Source organism: Gouania willdenowi, chromosome 7 (assembly GCF_900634775.1).
Source record: "Gouania willdenowi chromosome 7, fGouWil2.1, whole genome shotgun sequence".
Classification (NCBI taxonomy): domain Eukaryota; kingdom Metazoa; phylum Chordata; class Actinopteri; order Blenniiformes; family Gobiesocidae; genus Gouania; species Gouania willdenowi.
In genome coordinates, this window is record NC_041050.1 from 12,407,204 (window position 1) to 12,429,328 (window position 22,125).

General features: G+C 39.3%; 3 protein-coding genes across 4 annotated transcripts; all 3 read right to left on the bottom strand.

Annotated features, from left to right (window-relative positions):
• fkbp1aa (FKBP prolyl isomerase 1Aa) lies at positions 1-5,665 on the bottom strand. Its single transcript, XM_028452943.1, has 4 exons — positions 5,545-5,665; positions 5,403-5,450; positions 4,877-4,989; positions 1-1,026 (listed from the first exon to the last, which is right to left on the bottom strand). The coding sequence occupies exons 1-4, from the start codon at positions 5,579-5,581 to the stop codon at positions 895-897; spliced, it is 330 nt and encodes a 109-aa protein (XP_028308744.1). The 5' UTR covers positions 5,582-5,665; the 3' UTR covers positions 1-894.
• A 1,116-nt stretch (positions 5,666-6,781) lies between these two features.
• Positions 6,782-14,682, bottom strand: mfsd2al2 (major facilitator superfamily domain containing 2a-like 2). The gene is made up of 14 exons (XM_028453459.1): positions 14,563-14,682; positions 13,639-13,758; positions 13,096-13,220; positions 12,472-12,604; positions 11,755-11,833; positions 11,504-11,667; positions 11,056-11,146; positions 9,736-9,857; positions 9,467-9,550; positions 9,270-9,353; positions 9,068-9,180; positions 8,744-8,887; positions 7,516-7,665; positions 6,782-7,436 (listed from the first exon to the last, which is right to left on the bottom strand). The coding sequence occupies exons 1-14, from the start codon at positions 14,662-14,664 to the stop codon at positions 7,172-7,174; spliced, it is 1,776 nt and encodes a 591-aa protein (XP_028309260.1). The 5' UTR covers positions 14,665-14,682; the 3' UTR covers positions 6,782-7,171.
• A 1,560-nt stretch (positions 14,683-16,242) lies between these two features.
• Positions 16,243-22,125, bottom strand: fam110a (family with sequence similarity 110 member A). Of its 2 annotated transcripts, none has more exons than XM_028453300.1 (2): positions 20,802-20,855; positions 16,243-18,313 (listed from the first exon to the last, which is right to left on the bottom strand). In XM_028453300.1, exon 2 carries the CDS (start codon positions 18,174-18,176, stop codon positions 16,899-16,901), a length of 1,278 nt encoding a protein of 425 aa, XP_028309101.1. In that variant the 5' UTR covers positions 18,177-18,313; positions 20,802-20,855; the 3' UTR covers positions 16,243-16,898. The 2 variants fall into 2 exon arrangements, with proteins under 2 accessions (XP_028309101.1, XP_028309100.1); XM_028453299.1 differs by lacking the exon at positions 20,802-20,855 and adding an exon at positions 21,988-22,125 and having other exon boundaries at positions 16,244-18,313.

Sequence of the window (22,125 nt, forward strand, 5' to 3'; positions counted from 1 at the left end):
TTGACAGATTGAGGGAAAAAATATCCACTTTTATTAGATTTGTTTTAATTAGTTTGGAATAAGCCAAAGATCTACAGAATGGTTGAAAAAAAAAAAAGAATGTAACACTGACAAAGAGCTCACACCATATCGTTTTGGCCCACGAGTCAAATGTATTGTGCACCCATGATCTTTATAACAATACAGTTTAACTCAAACATGAAAAAGTAATGCTGGGATGAAGAAAGTCTCCCGTCTGCAGAGACCAGTAGGCTATTAATGGCTTTGATGTGCTTAATTAGTGAATCCCTGCATACAGTACACTGTGTACTTTCACCTTTCAGCCCAATAACAAGTGTCAAAATCTATTCATTGAGTTAACGCAACAATTTATTTATTACCTGCAATTGGTACAATTTTATGGTAAAGTTGGCAAAGCCACAGGATATGACAGTTTGTGAGTCAAATAAATCATTTTCAGTTGAATAAAAAAAAACTAACAACGGACAAACTTAAAGGGCGGACTACGACATTAAAGATCTAAAGTACAACATGAGGGATAAAATTTCAAAGCAAGTGCACAAGATTGTATCTAAATGGACAAAAGAGTCTCCATGTGATGCTATAGACATACTGTAGATCCCAACCAGGAACCATCTGCTTGGATTGTTTTCTAAGCTCCTAAGAGAGGAATCAACCTAACGCAAAACCCTTTAAATGATTACCAAGTAGAGGGAAAATGGGATTACAGGATACACCAGGTAAAGCTTGTCAAGTGTGTACAGTTTAATCCTCACACACGGTTCAGACAATTTCAGTGAACGTCAAGTCACTGTTCACACATAAATGAAAACACACCACCCTCCGCCGTCACCCTGAAGTCTCAGTGGAAATATAGTCGAGTGCGTGAGATTTTCAGGCCTCCAGACCCAGCAGCTCCACATCGAATGTGAGGGTGGCGTTAGACGGGATGATCCCCGGGTGACCTTTGGAGCCGTACGCGTAGTCCGGCGAGCAGACAAGCTTCGCCCGCTGCCCGACGCTCAGCTGTAGAGGAAACGTTCAATAACATTAAAGAACTCAGCAGAGGCAGATTCACCTAAAAACTAAACACACAATCACTTTTTACCTCAGCTCAAAATCTTTTGTCATTAAAGTTGTCAAGAATGTCATTTAGGCCCAGTTTGACTCAATGGAATGGCTTTACATAACATACAGGTCAACTACAGTAAGCATTGGCGATAAAACGATAATGATATATATTGCAATAGAGATGTAATCGATATCAATAGAAAAGATGTTAGAAAAAAACCCGGAAACAACACGCGACCCAGAACCGCACGGCATTCTGGGGGATGTAGGCAGATAAACAGCTTGAACCGCTCCAAAGTAGGTGTACATTAGTAGTTTCATGTTTCACCGCAGATGTATCAGTGTTTGGTTAAAGACCAGACATCCAACAAAGTAAACCAGTCCAAGATCCTCTGCCAGATCCACCCAAAGTCCCAGCAAACACGTTGACAGAGAGAGAAAGAGAGAGAAGCAGGCTGGAAACTCCACTAAAACATGCTAAGCAAAGCTAACCCTGTGACACATCAGACTGGGCTAACAGCTAATGCTAACCACCAAAGTGACCAAGTAAAAAATACACGGCTTACTGTCATCAAACCACAAATGGCCACTGATTTACTTATGGTCAGATTTAACACTTGTATGGAAGGATAAAAGCTAACATGTCACACGTACGGAGCCCCAGACATGACATGGTAAAAAAAATACTAATTTGTGGCCACGAAATACAAATCTGTGCGCACAAAAAACAAATTTGTTGCCACGAAATAAGTATAACGTGCACAATGTTGTACACAATGTACACACGTGTTCATTGTTTCATCAAATTATAGTACAGAATGTAAATTATAAAACATAAACAAGCAACACAAACAAGTCATTTCCTGTTTACAACAGCCGCTGTGAATTTACTGAGCATCAAAAAGTCTGGTTTTGTCCATGTGATGCGTCTGTACACACAGAGCTACATACGCTCACTTATTAACACTTAACAGTTGTACAACATAAATAAAAGCAACACGGTATATCCACGAGGGCCGCTGCTCCTGTTTGACTGCATGTGCCGTTGCTACAGCAACAAGTCGGTAACCACCAGGAACGTAGTATATCGTGCCCACGAAATAGTATTTCGTCGGCGCAAATTAGTATTTCATGGCCACGAATTTGTATTTTTTTTTTACCATGTCATGTCTGGGGCTCCATACACACGTCGTGTGAAATAATTTAATTATATTTCATGTGTTCACAGACAAAGCTGGTCATGTCACAGTAATGTAACTATTGTGATTATTACACCAGAATATCCTGTTAGTACTGCTCTCAGTGATTCATAATTAAATCATCAAGTCTGATCTGGTTTAATCTGAGGAAATCAACCATAACTTTATGTAACTCTATCAGATTTAAAATACACAAGATTCAGCAGCAGTGGTTCATATTAAACAGTAAAAACATTATTGGAGTTATTTTTCTTTGTCATGCACTTTTTTTAGGGAAATAATTTAATTATAAATGAGGAAATGAATGCCAAAATTGCCCCCATAATATTTTATTAATACATACTCTGCTGTTCGTTTTATATCAGATGTTAGTTCTAGCTCAGGCGTGCACTGATTATTTATTAAATGTGTTGCACATTTTGTTTGATTAAGCATTTATTTTTATATTTGAGGTTTTTTAGTTGATTTCCATTGTTTTGTTGACCTCTTTTTAAATGTTAAAGACTGTTTAAAAAAAAAGTGGCCCATGTGGAGTCGCCTCAAATGTCTAGAAATTTATTTAAAAAAATACTGATTGAAATAAATGTTTTATTTCTTTATTATTATTCTTTTTCAAATTAAAACAATCTTAAACAACTATTCTATAATATAAATGGTTGATAATCATAAATTGTAATCATTATAAAATGTATTAAAATGCAGTTAAAAAAAATATCTGAGCTTGAACAGCTTGTCATTAATCCTGGCTACTCTGTATTTGGTCAACGACGTATAAGGATTTTCACTGCATGATATTTCATAAATGATCAGGCAAGGTATGCATGAATATTATGATGGAATGACATTATTATTATTATATTAACTCAAAATACAAATACTTTGAAATCTTATACGGGACTATAATATGACTAAAATAGCGCATGGAATTAATTTGAATAGATTGAGAGTAAATTTAAACAATTTTTCAACACAGCAGTCATGGCCAGACAGTTACACCACATTATATTTTAACACTTTAAATAAAAGAATAAATTACCAAAGTAATTTAGTGAGTTTGTTTTTTTTTTTTTTTTTTTTTTTTTTTTTTAAATGTACATATAGTTACTACATACTTGGTATCTTTTTATGCATTTAAACATTTTAACTAAAAAAAAATGCAGGTGGACAGAATGCTTAGGCGTCCTGTCGTTGACATAATACAGTACAACAGATATGATCAAAAAGTAATTCTTTCAACAAAAAAAAGTCGCCAGAAATTCTTGATGTCAAAATGGAGTCATGACCCCAAAAAAGTTAGGAGCCACTGATCTAACAGCTGTTAATACCACACTTAACATGAACTGGATGAGTGGGAATCTGAAAATAAGATAATAAAAAGGAAGTGTCTATTGATACAGAAATGTATCGATAGCCCCCGGGACTATGGGTACGTTTTTGGTACGCTGCGTGTCTGCTCCTTCCCAGCTGCGACAGTCCGGTGCCCTCCGCCAGATACACACGACTTCTATTTCTGGTGGACACCAGAGCACGACGCATCAATCAGCACAGAGCAAATGAAGCTACACAGGAAGTTAAGCACATACTCCTCAATAAAATATCCGGTTACTTTTCAAAATACAACACTTCAGATTATATTTCAAGTAACTACATCACCAAAACATCATAATGTGTAAAAACAAAATCACATTGACTATATTGTTTCCTTTCATACTGTAACTGCACTATAAACTGCAGCAACTTTGATTTAGTTCATGTTTTACTGGTGCAGTTTTATCTCTTCTCTGTTGGCTGTTGGTAAAAAATGTGACTATGACAAATCCAGAGAGTCCAACCTTCTTGTACTCCTTCGTTTGGAACACTGACCTGTTTCTGTTTATTGTTGCATTTATAAAACATACCTTTAACTGCATTCTCACGCGATTATATAAATAGAGAGAACTCCTGTGTCTCATAACGTCACAGTCGTCATGAGACGCAACCGTTGGGGATTACAAGACGGCGGTCAGCGGCGCAAAACCAGATCGGTGCCGTGGTGCAGCGAAGACGTATCCAGTGGAAACCCCCGGGTCAGGCGCATGACTCAAGGATTCTTCCTTCAGCTGCCGCGGGTTTGAATCCCGCTTTTGTCATTTTTTTCCTTCATTTTAACATATTTAACACAGCTAATTCTACCTTTAAAATACATATACAAAAAAAATAAACATTTCTTCGGTTAGGGCTAAAAAAAAGGCTTAGCAGGGTAGCCAAAAATAAATATGAGCTAAAATAAAACTGACGGAACTTTAAGTCACGTGGTGCAAGTATCACGTCACCTAAACCGGCCACGTTTTCATATCAATAAATTAAAAACAAAAAACAAAAAAAAAAAACCTGATTTAACATTATAGTATCAGATTAACTGTGTCAAAACAAGTAGACTTGCTCAAAGTTTCACTTTAAAGCTTTTTTACATTCCAGGTGGATAAGATTGGATGGAAACCCATTTCATTAAAACTAAGTTTTTATCCAGCTGCTTTAACATGAACTAAATACTGGAGCAGATCCTGTTTATATGGAACATTTAAATTTAAAGAAGAACAGAAAGGAATAAGGGTGCTCTGGGTTACCTGGGCCACTCCTTCGTCCCAGCCCCGAATCACTTCCTGGAGTCCGATCCTGAACTTGAACGGTGTCCCTCTGGTTCTGGACGAGTCAAATACTTTTCCGTTTTCCAACGTTCCTGAATAAAAGCACATAAACCTGCTGATTACAAGGCTCTGTGTTAGCCTTCAGCAGATAACATTACCCGTTTAGCATCCAATGGGAATAAACAGTTACACCTCAGTATATCTATTTATTTTGGTAAAAACATTATCTTTACTTTGGTTCAAATCCGGTAGATAAGAACTGATGCATTTAGCTTCAATAATCATAATCCGAATCAATGACTGAGCGCGTCTACTAGCATTAGCTTAGCATGGTGCTAGCAGAACCGACCCCTCTGTCATTCACTTGAACCGAGTTAGAACGTTGCTAAGAACCAGTATATGTGGTGATTTCCCAGTCCTACAACAGATAGAAACATTTCCCTCACCATTAGAACCATTAAAAAACACAAACTCCATCAGTCTGTGGTCACAGCCTCACACTCACCGACATAGTGGACCACGACGCGCTGCCCCTTCTTAGGGAACGTCTGTCCTAAAACAACACCGTTACAGACGAATTAGAAGAGCACAAACAGACGGAATGGACCTCAAACAACGCGCTGTCAGATCAGAATTAAGATTCTTACCATCACCCGGGGTTATTGTCTCGATTTCCACCCCCATGTTAGCTGCACGGTGCTCTTCCGTCTGCACCAGCCTCAGGAACCGCAGCGGAACAGTGGTGTGTCCAGACTGGCTGCCGGGGGGGCTGTGGTGCGTTCAATGTACTTCATCTCATTAGAACAAAAGTTGGATTTTTTATTTGTGTACTCCGGTCAGTGTGAAAAAGTTCATTTTGTACTCCAATATAATTTCTGAGCTGGTTTATAAAACTGTTAATGTTGTACTTTATTGAACATAGAAAGGTTCACCAGCTGGGATTTTTAATGCTGTACTGTAATAATATTATTATTTTAAATGTATTTCTGCGTTATTGTTTATATTGTTTGTTTTAAGAATATTTTACTAAGTGGGACAACTTGCAATAGAAAGTTTGCAGCATTATTATAATTACTTTTTTTTATATTTAAAGTTTTCAGTTTACGCAATAATGAACACTTTAGTACTTTGAATCTCAGTGTCCTTAAAAGTCTGAGACTTTTATATTAATTTATTCATAGCAAAAAAAATGTTATCCTCATTAATATAATAATATAACTATATAATGTAATGAATGATATATATATGATATTTGTTTTAATCACATTATAAGATTTTTGTGAAGTAACGTTTTGTTCTCACTGTTACATTGTGACTTTACTATTATGAAGACTGCAACTATAATGAAAAATTATTCCCCATTGGATATATAAGGTATCTGTTTGTCTGAGAAATGAACATTTTTGTGATTTATTTTTGGTTATATGTGTTATTTATGTTGTATGTTGTTTGTTTATCAAAATCACATTTTATTCTCTTAATCTAAGTGTCAAGATAATCAGATTGTTAGTTGTGAATTTTTCATTCATTATTGTTTTATGGTCACATTAAGGAATTAGAGAAAAGATTAAAGTAGAAGTCAGGATTTTATTTTTGAGCATTTGACTCAACATTAAGTGTTGTTAGGTAAATGTCTCATTTGTATTAAAAGCTATTACCAGTACATTATAAAGTAGGGATTGTTGCTTCTTGTTACTGATACATATTAGATATATATCTAGAAGTCCTAAATACCTTAGAAACTCACTGGGTTTTTTTTTTTTTTCTTAAGATTATTTTTCTAGATTACTTCAATGCGTATGCTGTATTTGAATCATTTTGAAGATAAATCATTAGAACCAATAAAAAGATAATTTGCTTAAGGGTATTTTGGCATCAAATCTTGTAGGCTTTTTAAACACATGTAAGCAGTTTTAGCAGAGGCAAGACAATTTTATTAAAACAAGCAGGGATGATATCCTGTCGCTACACAACAAACTGAAACAAGTGACCCTCATTCAGGTTTGGACTGAGAAATCTCAGTCGTTGTCTATTCAGGGACATTGGAGCTGTTTTTCCTTCTGCTACACTGAAATTAAGCTTCAGTCGACCAATGTCTCTAAGACAACCAATATAAAGGTGTCAAACAGGACTGGAGTGAACAGAAACCTGGTATACATTTCAAACTAAAGCGTTGAAAACAGGAAAAACTTTTTTCCGAAGCATCACGGTTCACCTCGTCCCTTATTTTAAACCCATGACACATTGGAGTGACTCTTAGTCACTGGATGTTTTTCACACAGTGGAGCGTCTCCTGAGCGAGGCTGTGAGGTGGGCGTTGGTTTGTGTATCTGAGTACACACCCTGTTTATGACTGTTGCTCTTTTGGTTTTGGTTTCCAGATGGACTCAAACGCATCGGCAACTCAACTGAGACATTTTTATCCTGATTGTGGGGCATCTTTTGAGTTTGGACTTTGCTGGGTTCAATTGTTGTGGCCTCACCCGATGGCTCTTGAAGGGTTGAAGTCAACTGAAGTGATGATGAAGATAAGTCTGTTCTATTTGGAAAATACAAAGAGTACTACTGTTACACTCATTTGCAGTCTGGTGTGTATATTTGTGTGAGTGAACTCTTACGCCAAGCTTTGCCTCTCATTGATCGGATAGGAGTAAAAAAGCAGCATCCCTATAAGCAGGAGTGTGACTGGTACCGGCGAGAACATCACGATGAGAGCTGTCACCACACCGTTGCCTTGGTTACACGCACTTGCATTGTAGCCCACAAACCTATCCGACAAAATGATGGACTAAATCATGTACACACTAGAGCTGGGTGATATATCGAGATTCAAGTAATATTGAGTTTAGTATTTTGGTGATATTAAAAATAACAATATCGCCTATATCAATATACTGTGTATATATACATATAATAGCTTATTTTATTTTAAAATACTTACACACTGTGAAGCTGTTTGTTAAATATGCCTGTGTTGCATTTGGATCATGACATTTCAAGCAGAACTAAGTAACTTTTTCACCTTAATAAATCCTTCTCGTAGTCCCTGTGAGGGTAATACAAGTGTTTATTGGGTAATTGGGGGGTCTTTCATCTCTCCCTGCTGTCTCTGGCCAGAAAACAGCACTTGCAACTTTCCTGAATCCGACCCGGTGGCAAGACGTACTGCTTTACGGCAGCCCAACACAGACTAATGCTAGATTATGACCAGCCCCGTGGCTGCACGTGGTTGTCAACAAATTCATTTTTCTCAAACTTATGGCATGGCAACAGGCACGCACACACACGCAACCCAGCGCTCCATCAGGCAGCACACACACAAATATCCATCCATCTATCCATCCATTTTCAGAGCCACTTTGTCAGCACACAAACAAACACATCACACACATTTCCACACTTCCTTCCGTATTACTCCCACATCATTCATTTATTTTACTTGTCTTTCTTCCTCATACTGTTCACATGGTCACATGGGACTATATGTGTGGAAGCACCCTATAGTGTCACTGTTGTATTAGGATTTTTCAGTGATTGGTTGCTACCGTCTTGGGAGAGCACAGGTGCGCATGTAGCTGTGGGGTGGGGCAGGTGGCGGGGGGTGTGGAGTTTTTATGACAGTGACATAACCAAAAGGGACCTTTAGGGGGAAGTTACTTATGTAGTTCTGCTTTAACCCAGAATTGTCTTTCTGGTCAGACTTCCTTTGAAATAAAATTATCAAGATTTTTTATTGTATATTGCTATTTTGAGAAAAAATATAGAGATATGAGTTTTGGTCCATATCGCCCAGCTCTAGTACACACCAAGTAAACACATTAAAAAGTAGACGCAGGGAATGCTCACTGTAATGTCAAAGTTGAGAGTCCAGCAGAGAGACCACCAGCCAACTTGTTGAAGAAGGCATAGCAAGAGAAAAAAAGTGGCTCCAGGTTTTTACAGGAGGGATGTTTGTGGAAAAAGTCATCCACCACATCTGGGAGCATTGACCTGGAACGCAGTGACATCAGTTTGGATTTAACAAATCATCACATCCTTTAACCCATCCTTATTCTGGCCCAGGTCAAGTGGAGGCAACGTACTCTGCATTCCCTCCTGACGCTGAACACATCTGACAGGAGGCCTTTCAGAGGTTAGAAACATTTCTGTCTAGGCGGGGGAATGACTCACCAGGGAAGCAAAAATATGGTCGCCACACTGAATCCCATCAGAATGCACATCGTCATGAAGATGGACAGGTTGGTGGGAACACAAGCCACTACGATCACTGCCGGGATGAAGAGCTAACAAAGACATAAGCAGGATTCAGGGAGAGGGGAAGAGTTGGTTTGAACTGCAGTGTTGGAAACCAAAGCATTTTCTAATTCCTTACAGATAGTCCGATGAAAACCGTCGCCTTTTTTCCAATTCTAAGTAGAACAAATTGCCACACAGGAATTGCTAATGTGGCAGAAACCTGAGGAAATTTGGACAATAATTTAATTATAAAATGCATAAACAGTGAGGTTGTAGGAGCTATTTGTTACTCAAATGTTTGTGATTCCAAGATTACCTTGAGCTATTTCTTACCAGTAAAACCAGCAGAAGGTGCTGAAAATGAGCTCCTAGACCAGAAGCATGACTGCAAAACAGTGCAAAATTACCCAAGGACATCTGAGGCAAATGAGAGTGGAAAGAAAAAGTAAAGCAAGTGTTTATCAACTCAGGAGCTTTGAGTGTGTTTTCAGTGCCTCCAATGCTCCACTATCAAATGACTGCTACAGTTTGACTGGGTAATAGAAATTGTCTCTACGTCTACCAAAGTGTAAAAGGACACAATGTCGGAGCTAAAATCATACCTGAAATGCAAATGCACTGAACACAAAGCTAAGCACCAGCCTTTGATAGGGAACATGGCATATCAGCATCTTTAGGGAGGTCAGATAGGATGCCCGGCTTTCTTCACCAGAACAAAGAGGACCTGAAAATGTATTAAAAACATGTGGATTAAAAGCACTTCAAGAGAAAAGGGACTAACAGGGACCATAGAAGATAAGAAAAGAGAAGACATGTCAATAAAGTGCACAACTTGTAAATTGTAGTATTTGGCACATATGGTAAATTATTTCATAGTTTTTGTTTTGTTTATTTTACCAGTGAAAAGAACGTCAAATACTTCAATAATTGACTTTTCGCAAAAGCCCCGTCCCACTCAAACAGCAACAAAGGGGACATTACAACTATCAAAGCGAAAGCATACCAGACCAGTCATGCTCCTGAAGTGCTGGACTTCTGTGAATATCTTTCTAACTTTACCGAAGTCACTGCTGGGTAAATTTTTTTATACTATATTGTTTGTATCCTCCTTAAGCTATAAGAGTGCTCCATAGCTAATGTGGATCTTAATAAAACAAACTGTTACATTATACTGCTAGGTACATGAATGTATAGTTATGTCAAGGCACTGTAATATCTTTCAACACCTTATTTAATCATGATCAAATCAAATCAAGCATTATTGTCATTTTGTTGAACATACACATTAGTGCAGACAAGATGAGATAATGGTAAAAACAAACACATCTCCCATACTACACATACTGACACGTTTTTATAGTTTTATAGTTCATTGTAGACATCGCTCCAGTTGTTTTTTCAGCTTTGGGAACAAAAAGTACATGACTCCCCCAGCCAAACTCTTGGGGTACCTGGTGTCCGACTTGCACAAGCCATGAGCACACCACTTCACCATTGTGCCTGCGCTGAGCATGTCGGACCTTGCTTACACAGTAACAGTTGCTCGGACGTATGATTGGACAATGACTGTTTGTGGGTGTGGTTTTGCGAAAGGTCAATTAGATATTTAGGAACATTTCATCTTCCCAACTATGATCGAGTACCAGTGCACCACGTTTGGTATGAAGGTAGTTGACTGGCCTGCAAAGAAAAAAGGTCGTTCCATCCATTCATCCAAAGTGCCTGACTCCACTAATACTCTCCTGGATGAATAGTAAACATGTAAATGTGGATAAGCACACATATTTCAATCCGTTGTAGAGGTCAAATGCATTATCAAACATCACAGAAACGAATGTCATCAAAGTTCATGTATGTGCAAAGACTTTCAAATACATTAAAAAAAGAAAAGTGAAATCAATAAATCAATGTCTCCAACTCACTTTGCTGCTCCTTTACTCCCAGAAATACAACAAGGCTGCAGAGGAAAAACAAGGCACCCGTGACCAGAGCAGAGGTCATGAAAGCCTTTTGCTGCAAGTACAAAAAACCACATACAAACCAGTTAATGTTGATGAACTGTTATTTTATACCGAGTTAATGATTGTGGTACCAATTACAACAACTACTGAGTGTTAATATCTAAAGCCTTTAAACAAATACGTCATTAGAGTCAGTCAGAACTTAAAAACGATTGGGGATTTTGGAAGAGACAATGGCAGGTTTGTTCAATGTGATCACACGAACAGGTTTCTGCTGCCACAACAATTGGAGGTTTATCCATGAGGCCGAGTTAGAACAGTTAATGACAGGGGAACATGATCTCCCTGGGACAGTGTGAGAGTAATGCAGCACTGGGCCACCATTGCTACCATTCCATGGCTTTATTACCGTTTGCTGAAGTACACCAGTTAGTGAAGAAGATGTACTATGAGGTGTTTCATAGACCTGGTCCAAGTCCTCACAGGCTTTACCCTTCTCCATGTTGTACGCAGTCACAACTTGACCCTGAATCACTGAAGCCAGTAGCATGGCCGCCATCTCCACACTCATTCCTGACCAGATGAGGGGCCATGTATCAGAGGATTCTGAATGTTTGGCGGCTCTGAAAGAATGGGACGTGGGTTGGTGGTTTGTCTTACTGTAGGCAGTAGCAGAGTCTCGCTCCCTCTGATCTCCACCCATGAACATGTTCAGTGAGACGTAAGGGACGTTGTAGCACTGTTCACAGAAGACAGGAGGCAAAACCTGACACCAAGCATGCAGTGTGAACACTCAGTAGTCATGGTGATGCAGTTTGGAGCTAAATGGTAACAGGAACAGTTGCACAGGAATAGCATGAATTACTGTCACCATGGTGACACAAGAAAGGCGAGGAAAGGGACCAAAATAATTGTAATTACCCTACAAGACGATGCACAGACGAGAAGGAAATAAGGAAGAAGTATACAGAACCTTGGTGGTAACAGGACAGTTGACTTTTGTTTGGTTTATTAACCATTATTGATGTTAACACTAATCAATATTTTTATTCTATCATAGAGCAGTCAGCGTATGTCATGTTTATGAGCAAATCCTGTTCATTGAGGGAACATTCTTGATAAACCTCCAGTTTCTTTTATTTATCTGTTGCTTAATTGTATCGTAACCATTTATAAAGACTTCACCCGAAAAAAACACATACTGTAAATAGAGACATTCTATGGTGTGATAGTTGCTGCCTGATGCTGTAGAAATAGTCGCATTAAAAGCTCATGTTGGAGGCCCCCAGTTAGTCTCTCACTGTGTGTTGGCACTTTGATGGACTAGCCTTCTGCCTAAAGTGTGCCCTGTCTTGTGCTTGATGTCAGCTGACTTACACTCATGAGTGTCTCAAATAGGCAGCTTGCTATCAGGACCCACAACACACAGATCCACGATGACATAAGGCCTGGAGGCACAAACCACAGGAGGAGGTAGGACAGAATGCCAAGTGGAGTGGAAACAACCAGCCTGGGAAAAGAAATACACGTCTCAGTAACAATGCTTGGTAAAATGAACAAAAAAAAAAAAAAACCCAACAACAAATCAACCAACCAAACACCCAACCACCCAACTAACTAACCAACCAACCAACCAACAGAACAACAAAACAAACAACCAAAAAACCAACCAACCAACAAACCAGCCAACCAACCAACTAACCAACCAACCAACCAACTAACCAACCAACCAACCAACTAACCCAACCAATCGCCCAGCCAGCCAACCAACCAACCAACCGACCAACTAACCCAACCAATCGCCCAGCCAGCCAACCAACCAACCAACCGACTGACCAACCAACCAACCATCCAACCAATCAAAGAAGCTAACAACCAACCAACCAACCAATCAACCAGCCAGCCATCCAACTAGCCAACCAATCAACCAACAAGCCAGCTAGCCATCCATCCAACCAACCAACCAATCTACTAACCTAACTGACCAAATAGTCGACTAACCATGGAGTAAGTTTCCCGATGGGTGTCCATTTACTGCGGGTAACCAGATAACCAACCAGTGGGTCAGTCACAGCATCCCATGCCCGGCTCACAAATAAGATCATGGAGACATAAAAAGGCTCCATCTGTTAAAAGAAAAGTTCTTTCAAAATAACAAACAGGCTACAAAGAAAACGACCCACAGACACTCCCAGAACAGCCACAGTGTGATAACTATGATAAATGCAGACATAAAATATACACAACAGAAACACAAATGATTACAAAATGATACCAATATGGTCACTACAGAGTTGGTTGCTACATACACCTTGTGATGCAGTTTATTGGACACATCCTCAGTGATAGTACCTGGGGTCACGGGGGGTTTCAGGTCTTTCAACTTGAGACCCCCTCACCCAGGTGACCAGACGAGGAGTGATTAGTTCCTGGCCTGTGTCCAAGAAGCTGTCGCCCACTGCTTCTAAATATTTACAAGCCAACCAACTTCAAATATTCAGAACGGCCAATAAAAATGAGAGGATGTTTTCAAGGTTTAGATACCTGCAAGACCTCCAGCAGGAAAATCTGCAGAGAGATACCTAAAGATACTGTGGTCATCTGATACGGTATCCCACCCACTGCATAGCACAACTTTGTGCCCACATGAGTAACCCTTGGCCTCTGTGGAAGGAAGAGAGAAGAACAAAAAGAATGAGAAGTCCACAAAATCACATTCGAGTTCAAGTTCAATTTATTCGCCATTTGCGGTGAATAGAAACCATATTGGAATATGTGTGCAAAAAATACACCATGTGGATTGTCATAATTTTTTTTTTTTTTTAAAAATACACATTTTGGAGGATTTGTGTTGACTTCGTAGGTATAAACACGGAGTGGGATCACAGTTTTGATTAAAAAGTCAGCAGTTAAAGTTACATATAAACGTACTTGAACATGCTTGCTGCTAACTGTTTTTAATCTGTTTATTTCAATTCATTTTTTATTTTTTCAGATGGAAATAGAAAATGATCTCCAACCAGCTTTGAGTAAATTCGTAGTTTCCTCTTCTTGTGTTAATTTGGGCTGTGCAGCAAGTTCTGTTCTAATATTTGTCAATTTCAATTCGGTTTAATACTTTTCTTGTTTATATAGTTTAGAGATCTTTGTCTGACCTTTTGTCCTCCACTGTTTTATTCAGTCTCAAGTCTCTTTTGGTTCAAACATTTTATCTTGCATATTTGCTTTTTTTTTTTTTTTAAACTCACATGTTGTTTGGCCAATTCATTACCTGTAACCTGTATATTTTGCAGCTCAACTCGCAACTCGGAGAACCAAAGTGAGAATGAGAACTGTTTGAGAATTGTCTTCCAGTATGTGGAACTTATTATAAAACACAATCAATCATACTTCAGGATCAAAACAATGAGAACCTAGGGCTGATATTTATTTTTGCTATTTTTGACAAACGATAAATCGAGTCTTTACCTTCAGCTGCCCCTCGATACACGACTTCTTGCCAACAGGCTGCTTCAGTAACTGACTCTTCAAGATTTGGATTTGATTTGTGAAATCCTTGAGAAGACTCATCCTCTTTCTGTGAGCAGAAACAGTGTGGAAAGCCAGAGCACAATGACTCACACTGGTAAAGCTCACTGGTTTTAAAGAGGAATCTGAACTGGTTGAACAATTCTATTGTGTGTTGCATTCTCAAACCTCGACCTCTTAAATTAGATTAAAGACTAGAACCATACAACAAAAACAGAATGGATGGCCTTTTTTTCTTTTTTAAAATATACTTATTTTGTTGAATAATCTAAAATGCTGAAACTGTTGTTTTATAATGATTTTCAACACAAAGTAAAGACAATCAGTGGACTTTAAAATACCAGCTGTGTGGACAGCTCTGACCTCTTGTGGGACAGCAGAGAAACTTTCTACAATTTTAGGCCATTTTTTTCCCTCGTTGAAACTATTTTTAACCTGCTTTATAAACAGAACATCCTATATCAGCCCAACATGTATTAACGCGCTATTTTCCAGCTCTTTCTTCTGGTTTGGACTCCACGGGTCAGTCTCCTTGGATGTATAAATAAACCTTAACCACCATCGACCCTGGGATAACGGCTTTACTTTCCTAAATAGATATAGAACGCTTATACCTTAATAAACAGTAATCAATCTATCAATAAGGCCTTATTAAAATCTTATGAACATTAATAAGTCTATATAAGTCTTAAGTAAAACCTTTACTATAAACACACTGAAGCTGCTTGTAATAAGCAGTAATCATACATTAATTAGGCCTTATTATATACTTATTAACATTAATAAGACTATATGAGTGTTAAATAAAAGCTTTGATATATTTATGAATATTAACACACTGAAGCTGCTTGTAATAAGCAGTAGTTATATAATATAAGATTTTTAATACGGCATTATTAAATACTTATTAAAATTAATAAGGATATACAAGTGTTCATAAAAGAGTATTAATGCTCTTTAAAGTGTATATAATGTCAATTTTGGCATCTTGTTTTAACAGAATTTGAATGTATGAAATAAATCGTGCCAACATATCCCATAACAAGTAATTTCCCCTCAGTATTGTTAACTGTTAATACATGCATAATAACTGACTAATAATCCTTGTAAAGCACTGTCCCCACTTTAGATCCAGTACATTACCAAAGTATTATTGTCAAATATCTCATGAATGTTAATAAATCCTTTAATAAGTAATTTTAAGTGACATTGAATTACTGCTTAAATATCAGTAATTAAACAAGTCACTCTTACATTAAAAATAATTTCACTAAAATGTCAAGAGTTGGACAAGAATGAAAAAACACTACTTCATACCCAAATATACTTGTCAGCAGACAAAAGTAGTTTTGGGGAATAGTTACTCTGTCATGTTTTGTTGTTATTTAGAAATCTGAAATATTAGTGTTTTTAAAAGAAAAAGACAACATTTATAAATGTGTATGTAGAGGCAACATTTCTATTTATTCTAATGTTTGCATCCATTGGAAAAGTCATCACCATCTTGTCAAGAGGGTTTTCTGTCAAACAAATGAACAGGTCTTTTTGACACTAGTCTTAGGTTTCTAACTTGGTTAAAATGATGGACTGAGCTTCCCATTTATTTGACATTCTTTCACTAAACATGTCTTACCTCCGCATGTGTAATTAAAATGGTTTCGAGCCTTATGAAACAGCTGAAGAGCTTTACTATGACCATAATTTGCAAATTCTAATGTTATCAGCTTGTTTGTCTTGTTACTTGTCCTGGGTATGTCCTGTCAGCGTAGACTCAGCTTACCCCTTCAGCTGATAAGTAGGCATAAAATGTGAGAGGGGGTAAGTGACATATGTAGCCACAGCAACCGGCCAGAAAATGAGCTGGCAATTTGTGCAAAAGAGGCCCTGAAAACACACCAAAACACATTTTTGTGAGATAACGTGGTTTAGGTTTCTTGTTCAATGACACACAAGGATTATTAATAATTATAATATAATTTAAAAAAGTTTAAAGATTACTGACAGATCAAACGTGATGGGTGCATCATTCTCCTTTAATGCCATTCATTTACAGCAGCTTCAGATTTCTGTAGAAATTAAGTTAACAGTCCAGATCTTAGGACACAAAAAGTAAAAAAAAAAAACAAAGACAAAACTTTAATAACAAAATGTCACAGACTTAAAAAAAACACAAAAAAAAGGGAATAGTCACTTTTCAATCCAGCTTCCAAATCAATTAGTCCTTAATCTCAGGAAAAAAAACAGATGAAACTTTTCTTTCTTGATAATTTCACACATTATGGGTTTGTGTTCTTGGTGGTGCCGTCCTTCGCCTGCCTGAGTCCGTACAGCCATTTGATTACTCTGGCATTCCGCTCAATGACTGACACACCATAGGGAACACGATCAGCAGCTTTTCCAGCATCCTCTTCCTCCTCCTCCTCCTCGTCATCCCTGTCAGAGCCTGCACACTCGGACCCCGGAGCACTTACGCTGCGGAAACGAGCGAGCGACACAATGTCAGAGCTGGACCCGGCCAGCTCCGGCAGGTCTGCAGGGTCTAGGCCGCACAGGTTGAAGAACCGCTCCAGGTCCGTTCCTGCTCGGGAGAACCTGTCACTCACATCCGACTTGGACCGAGTTAGGGAGGGGCGCTTCCTGGAGCTGGAGGAGGAAAGGCGGGTAATTGCAGGCGAGGGAGGTGGAAAAGCAGCAAAGACAGGGGGAGATTTGGGAGGGACAGGTGATCCAGCTGTAGGAGGGATAGCAGGGTTGATGGGTTTCAATGGAGCAACAACTGGTTTAAGAGGAGAAGAACCGGCTGCTGCCCTGGGGTCACAGGGGTGCAGGTTGGACACGGCCAGGCGGAATGGGGGCTTGGAATGTAAAAGAAGAGGATGAAGGGGCTGCCGGAGGAACAGGGGGGGTCTGCAGGTGGTCCTGACTGAGTTGGTCTGAGGCATGACGTCCACCCTGCGGACGGTCCCCGATGGGCCTGAAGTGTCCCCCCGGGTAGGAGCCGTGGACTTTAATCGGACTTTAGCAGGACTGGCCCAATCTGGCTGAGGGGGCGGACATGGCCTCTCGGCTTTCTTCTGCGTCTCTACAGTTGTTTGATCATGTGCGGTGATGGTAGTAGAACCTTCTAGAACTCCTTTCTCCTGTGAGCAGACTGCAGCACTGGGATGAGGTCTGTCGTTCCCAATGCTGATGAGATTACTCAGGTGTTTCAGGTCCAGCTGGACGCCCTCTGGCTTTGCCTTGGGCTGAGGTTGGGTCTTCCTTGTGGGCCACAGAGGAGTGCTGGGGTTCAATGGAGGTTTCCTGGCTATAGGAGGTCTTATTTGCTGCTGCTGTTGATTGGACAGAGCCGCCTGACTCTTGACGTACTTGGCCTTGTCGGCCTCCAGCCTCTCCACTGCACTCTGCTTGGGTTTGGCTGCAGCTGCTGTTGGGCTCTGTCGAAAAAAGTCCGGCCCCACCGGTCCCTTGGGTCGTAGGCGAGGGGGGGAAGCAGCGATGGCATTCCTGATTATTATCTGTCTGCGTGAATGCTGAATAGCCTCCACAGGCATTTTGGAAACTGTCTCTCCTTCTTCAGCCACCTTTGATTGTCAGTGGTCTCTGATATTTATGCCTCCGTTTGGGTTCATCATGGTCATGTCAGCAGCTTTGTCCTGAAGACGTAACCTCAACATCTCAGCAACAAGATCTGAAAGACACACAAGAGTTCAAAACATTTGTTAAGAGTTTTTTTTTCGGGTTTTTCAGTAAACGTCTCATGTTTGTCGTTTTATTTGCCAATATAAATTGTTGAAACGAGTTGTTGGTGAAACGTTGATGTCGCAGTAAAACAACAGAGCAAACAAGACAGGAGAGCTAAGACTACAGACGTGCTCAGTGACATCTATATCATTTTGTTCAAACACTAAATGACATTCAAACTTAAATGTGGAAAATCTTCAAAGGAAACACCAAACAATGTCAGCAATATTGTAGATAAGTGTGCATAAAGGCACCCTGGTCTTTGTGGAGTTTCAGACAATTATCAATTATCAGTGAAAAACTTGTTTAAAACACGAGACCAAATCATTTTAAAGACGTAATCTTTAAGCTAACATTAGTAAGATAAGAATGCAAATTGGGTGTTGAGTCTGTGGAATAAACATCAATTAGAAATGTTACTAACTTGACCCTATGTTAGCAGTTTTAACACCTCATAATACAAATGAATATACTACAAGAAGAAGAATAGTTTACTTGCTGTTAGTTTAGTTTAACTGTTCTTTTCTACAGCCTTATTTTTGGGGAAATAATCCCAACTTCACCAATGATTGTCGCACATTATGAGGGTTTGCACTCAATTCATTAGTATTAGCATTGGGCGATATTATCGGTCCACTGATAATATCAGCCGATAACCGCCACAACATATGATATCGGTTGACATTCAGTTTAGTTTTTTTCTCCGATATTGAAAAAAACGACAATGTAGTGTTTGACAGAACATTGTAAAAAAAATATTATGACACTTTTTCATTAAATACATTTTCTTATTTTGCACTGATGATGTTTTATTTGTGGAATACATCCAGTGGGCATCAGATTAAAAGTAGCCTTAACCTGTTATTTCCATGGAGATAATATATCATGCAAACTAAAATTAGGTTGGTGGGGAGAGGATCTGTGTGAAAATTGGAAACCAAAAATTTAGAATTGGACAATATGGACATTAATTTGGCAAGAGCCAGAATTATGTGGAGCCTTCCCTCTACCTCTGGGTGTGTGTCTGGTGAATCCTTTCAGAACCAGGGAGGGACGTGAACCGAATGCTTGAAGCTGATTGGGCGAAGTGCCTGTACACCATGATTTGTTCTAGCCAATCACAGAGCAACAAATGATGATGTCGTCATCTGCATGCGCCGCAGAGATGCTGCTACAACAACAAGGCTCGGCTTTGCTGTCTTTACCGTCCAAAAATGCACAAAGCACCTCTCGCTGTTGCGCTTTCAGAAAGGAAATGCTGGATTCTTCTAAAACTGAGTTTATATCAGCTTCCACACATTCATCCTCCTGTGTTGCCTCACAATTGGTTCGAACCGGTTCGGTTCGGGTTCAAAAGGCAAAGGCGGGAGCAGCACAAGATGGATTCTGGTGTTTGCGAACACCAGGAGAATCCATCTTGCAGACAAGGTCATATGAGCATATCATATTGCGCAAAAAAGAGAAAAAGATCTTCCAACCAAATAGTGGCGTCCACCCATTTTCTGACCCCCTTGCTCCTTTTTTTGAGGCTCTAAAGCTCTCAATCGGTGTCAGGTGGGGGTCCACCCTGGACAGGATTCCAGTCCGTCTCAGTCTTTAACAAATCACAAACGTGATATATAATAAAACCTTGAACCCATCAATCACCCACAGATGACTGGTCCCAGCCATTAAAAGAAAAACATAACTTCTTCTTACAGACTCACCCAAAAATCCAATCTGAACAAACTCTTGAACAAGTGTTGAAAAGTCCAAGCTCCAAGTCCAGTTACTTCACAAAAACTCCCCACAAATAAAGATACACATCTCAATAAAGATGTCAAGCGACCAATAACATCCACCTTCAAAGACAAGAAGCTTCCTCTTTGTCTGACACTCGCGTCTGCAACAGCTTTGCCCCAATAACTCGTGCATTGAACTCAGAAGGCAGCCAATCACTGGTGAGCTCTTTCTTACGAGGTCAGTGGCGGATCGGAACAATACCACGCAGTCATCCATCTCTCAGTGGACAGACGCACAATAAAAGTGACACTTCATTTTCAGCTAAAAGATGGCTAGTGAAAGAAATGACGGGAGGTGCATCAGGACAGCTGTCAACAAGCTTTTTGTGCTGAGGCCACACAGAGCAGATCTCACAGACACACCAACAGCTGCTGCACGAACAATATCTCCTCATCTCTAAATAAAGAAGCCAGTTGCCAGGGCTAGCAGGAGCTCACCCGACTCCTCGTCCACTCATCAGACAGTTTTGAGACTCTCACTGAGCAGCTCAGGAAGTCATTCCACACTTAAGATCCTGTAAAGTTTGGAATGACGCCTCTCCAGCAGTCTGCGTCTGCCAGTCAAATTCTCCACATATTTGCCATTCCAGTCTGAGCCGGGGCCAAAACTCTTACCGACAATGCTGTGAAACACTCAGTGTTTGTTTGACTTACCTGCCTCGAAATCCCCACATCTGCCTGATCACAGTACGGCACAACACGTGAGTGAGTGAGTGAGTGAGTAGGACAGCACAAACCTCACAGGAATGTCAGGAGGAGGGACTGGAAAACCACCAGAGGTGTAAAGAAAGAGTATGGATATATCCTACTCAAGTAGAAGTACTGTTACTAGATTGAACTTGCACTCAAGTACAAGAAAGTCATACATGAAATACTCAAGTAGAGGTCAAAAGTAGCTCAGTTAAATAGTCCTCAAAGTGAAAGCCACTAGTTACTTTCACTCCCATGTTTATTTTTGGTAATAAATCTCACCACGGTTCCACGGTTCTCCACCAAGACAAATTCCTTGTACTGTCCTTAAAAATGTACTTGGCCATTAAAACATTTCTGATTCTGATTCTTACATACAGTAAACAACATCTCATGTGTAGACCTAAAACGAAAGAAACCAAATCTTGCCCAATTGGAACTTAATGTGTGTTTATTTCCCACAAAGGCATCTGTATAAAATCAAAGGTTTGCCAAAATGTACATAAAAAAAATATAACACCTATTCAGAATTCAATAAAAAAAAATAAATAAAAAAAAAATTCTCATGCTCTAAATATATCTACATTTATACACAATGCCGTGCCAAATGTGCCATGATGTGGCTAACAACAAAAACCACAACCTGAACCATAGAAAGAGGCTGAGGCGTTGAACAGAAATGGCACAACTAAGAACATATGGATTATGTTCAATGTGAAATGGATTTAAAAAATAAAAAAATAATCACAAAAAAAAAAACTATAATTTACTCAGAAACAGTTAGGATTAGAAATGTAACTGATTACTTTTAAGTAAAATTACTGATTTAAAATAACACTAAAAAAAAAAAAAAGTTCAAGTACCCATAAAAGCAACTCAAATACAGTAATGAGTACACACCACTAAAGTACAGCTATACTTTTGTAATGTTTCGGAGTCAAGTGTAGGCATGTATATTTGGGTGTAAATGGTAAACATGGAGATAAAACAGGAAGGCATTCAGACACAAAGCAGGAACTCAACAGAAAAATGACCCACATGCAGTGAAGACTCAAGGCCCTGCCTAGACAAGCTCCAGCCTGCCTGAATGAAGATAGTTAAAAAAACAAAAAAAAAAACCACACATCATTTTGTTGTTTTGTTGACTCACCTCGTCATGATGATTGTGAGTCAGTGATGAAGCAGTAGCTGTAGCTCAGTGGACTCACAGCTGCTGTGCTTCACTGGAAAACTGTGTGTGACTGAGTTCGAAGGAACTTCCACAGCACCAGACTAACCTGTTTGACAA

Excerpts from the sequence above, each read along its gene's own strand:
- fam110a (XM_028453300.1), bottom strand. The coding sequence starts at position 18,176 with ATGCCTGTGGAGGCTATTCAGCATTCACGCAGACAGATAATAATCAGG.
- mfsd2al2 (XM_028453459.1), bottom strand. The coding sequence starts at position 14,664 with ATGAGTCTTCTCAAGGATTTCACAAATCAAATCCAAATCTTGAAGAGT. Across the intron at positions 11,834-12,471 it reads TATTTGAGACACTCATGAGT|TGCTACAACGTCCCTTACGT; the intron begins GTAAGTCAGCTG and ends TTCTGTGAACAG. Across the intron at positions 7,666-8,743 it reads CTCTCAACTTTGACATTACA|GTTTGTGGGCTACAATGCAA; the intron begins GTGAGCATTCCC and ends TTTGTCGGATAG.
- fkbp1aa (XM_028452943.1), bottom strand. The coding sequence starts at position 5,581 with ATGGGGGTGGAAATCGAGACAATAACCCCGGGTGATG. Across the intron at positions 4,990-5,402 it reads CGTCGTGGTCCACTATGTCG|GAACGTTGGAAAACGGAAAA; the intron begins GTGAGTGTGAGG and ends GCTTTTATTCAG. Across the intron at positions 1,027-4,876 it reads GGGACGAAGGAGTGGCCCAG|CTGAGCGTCGGGCAGCGGGC; the intron begins GTAACCCAGAGC and ends TTTCCTCTACAG.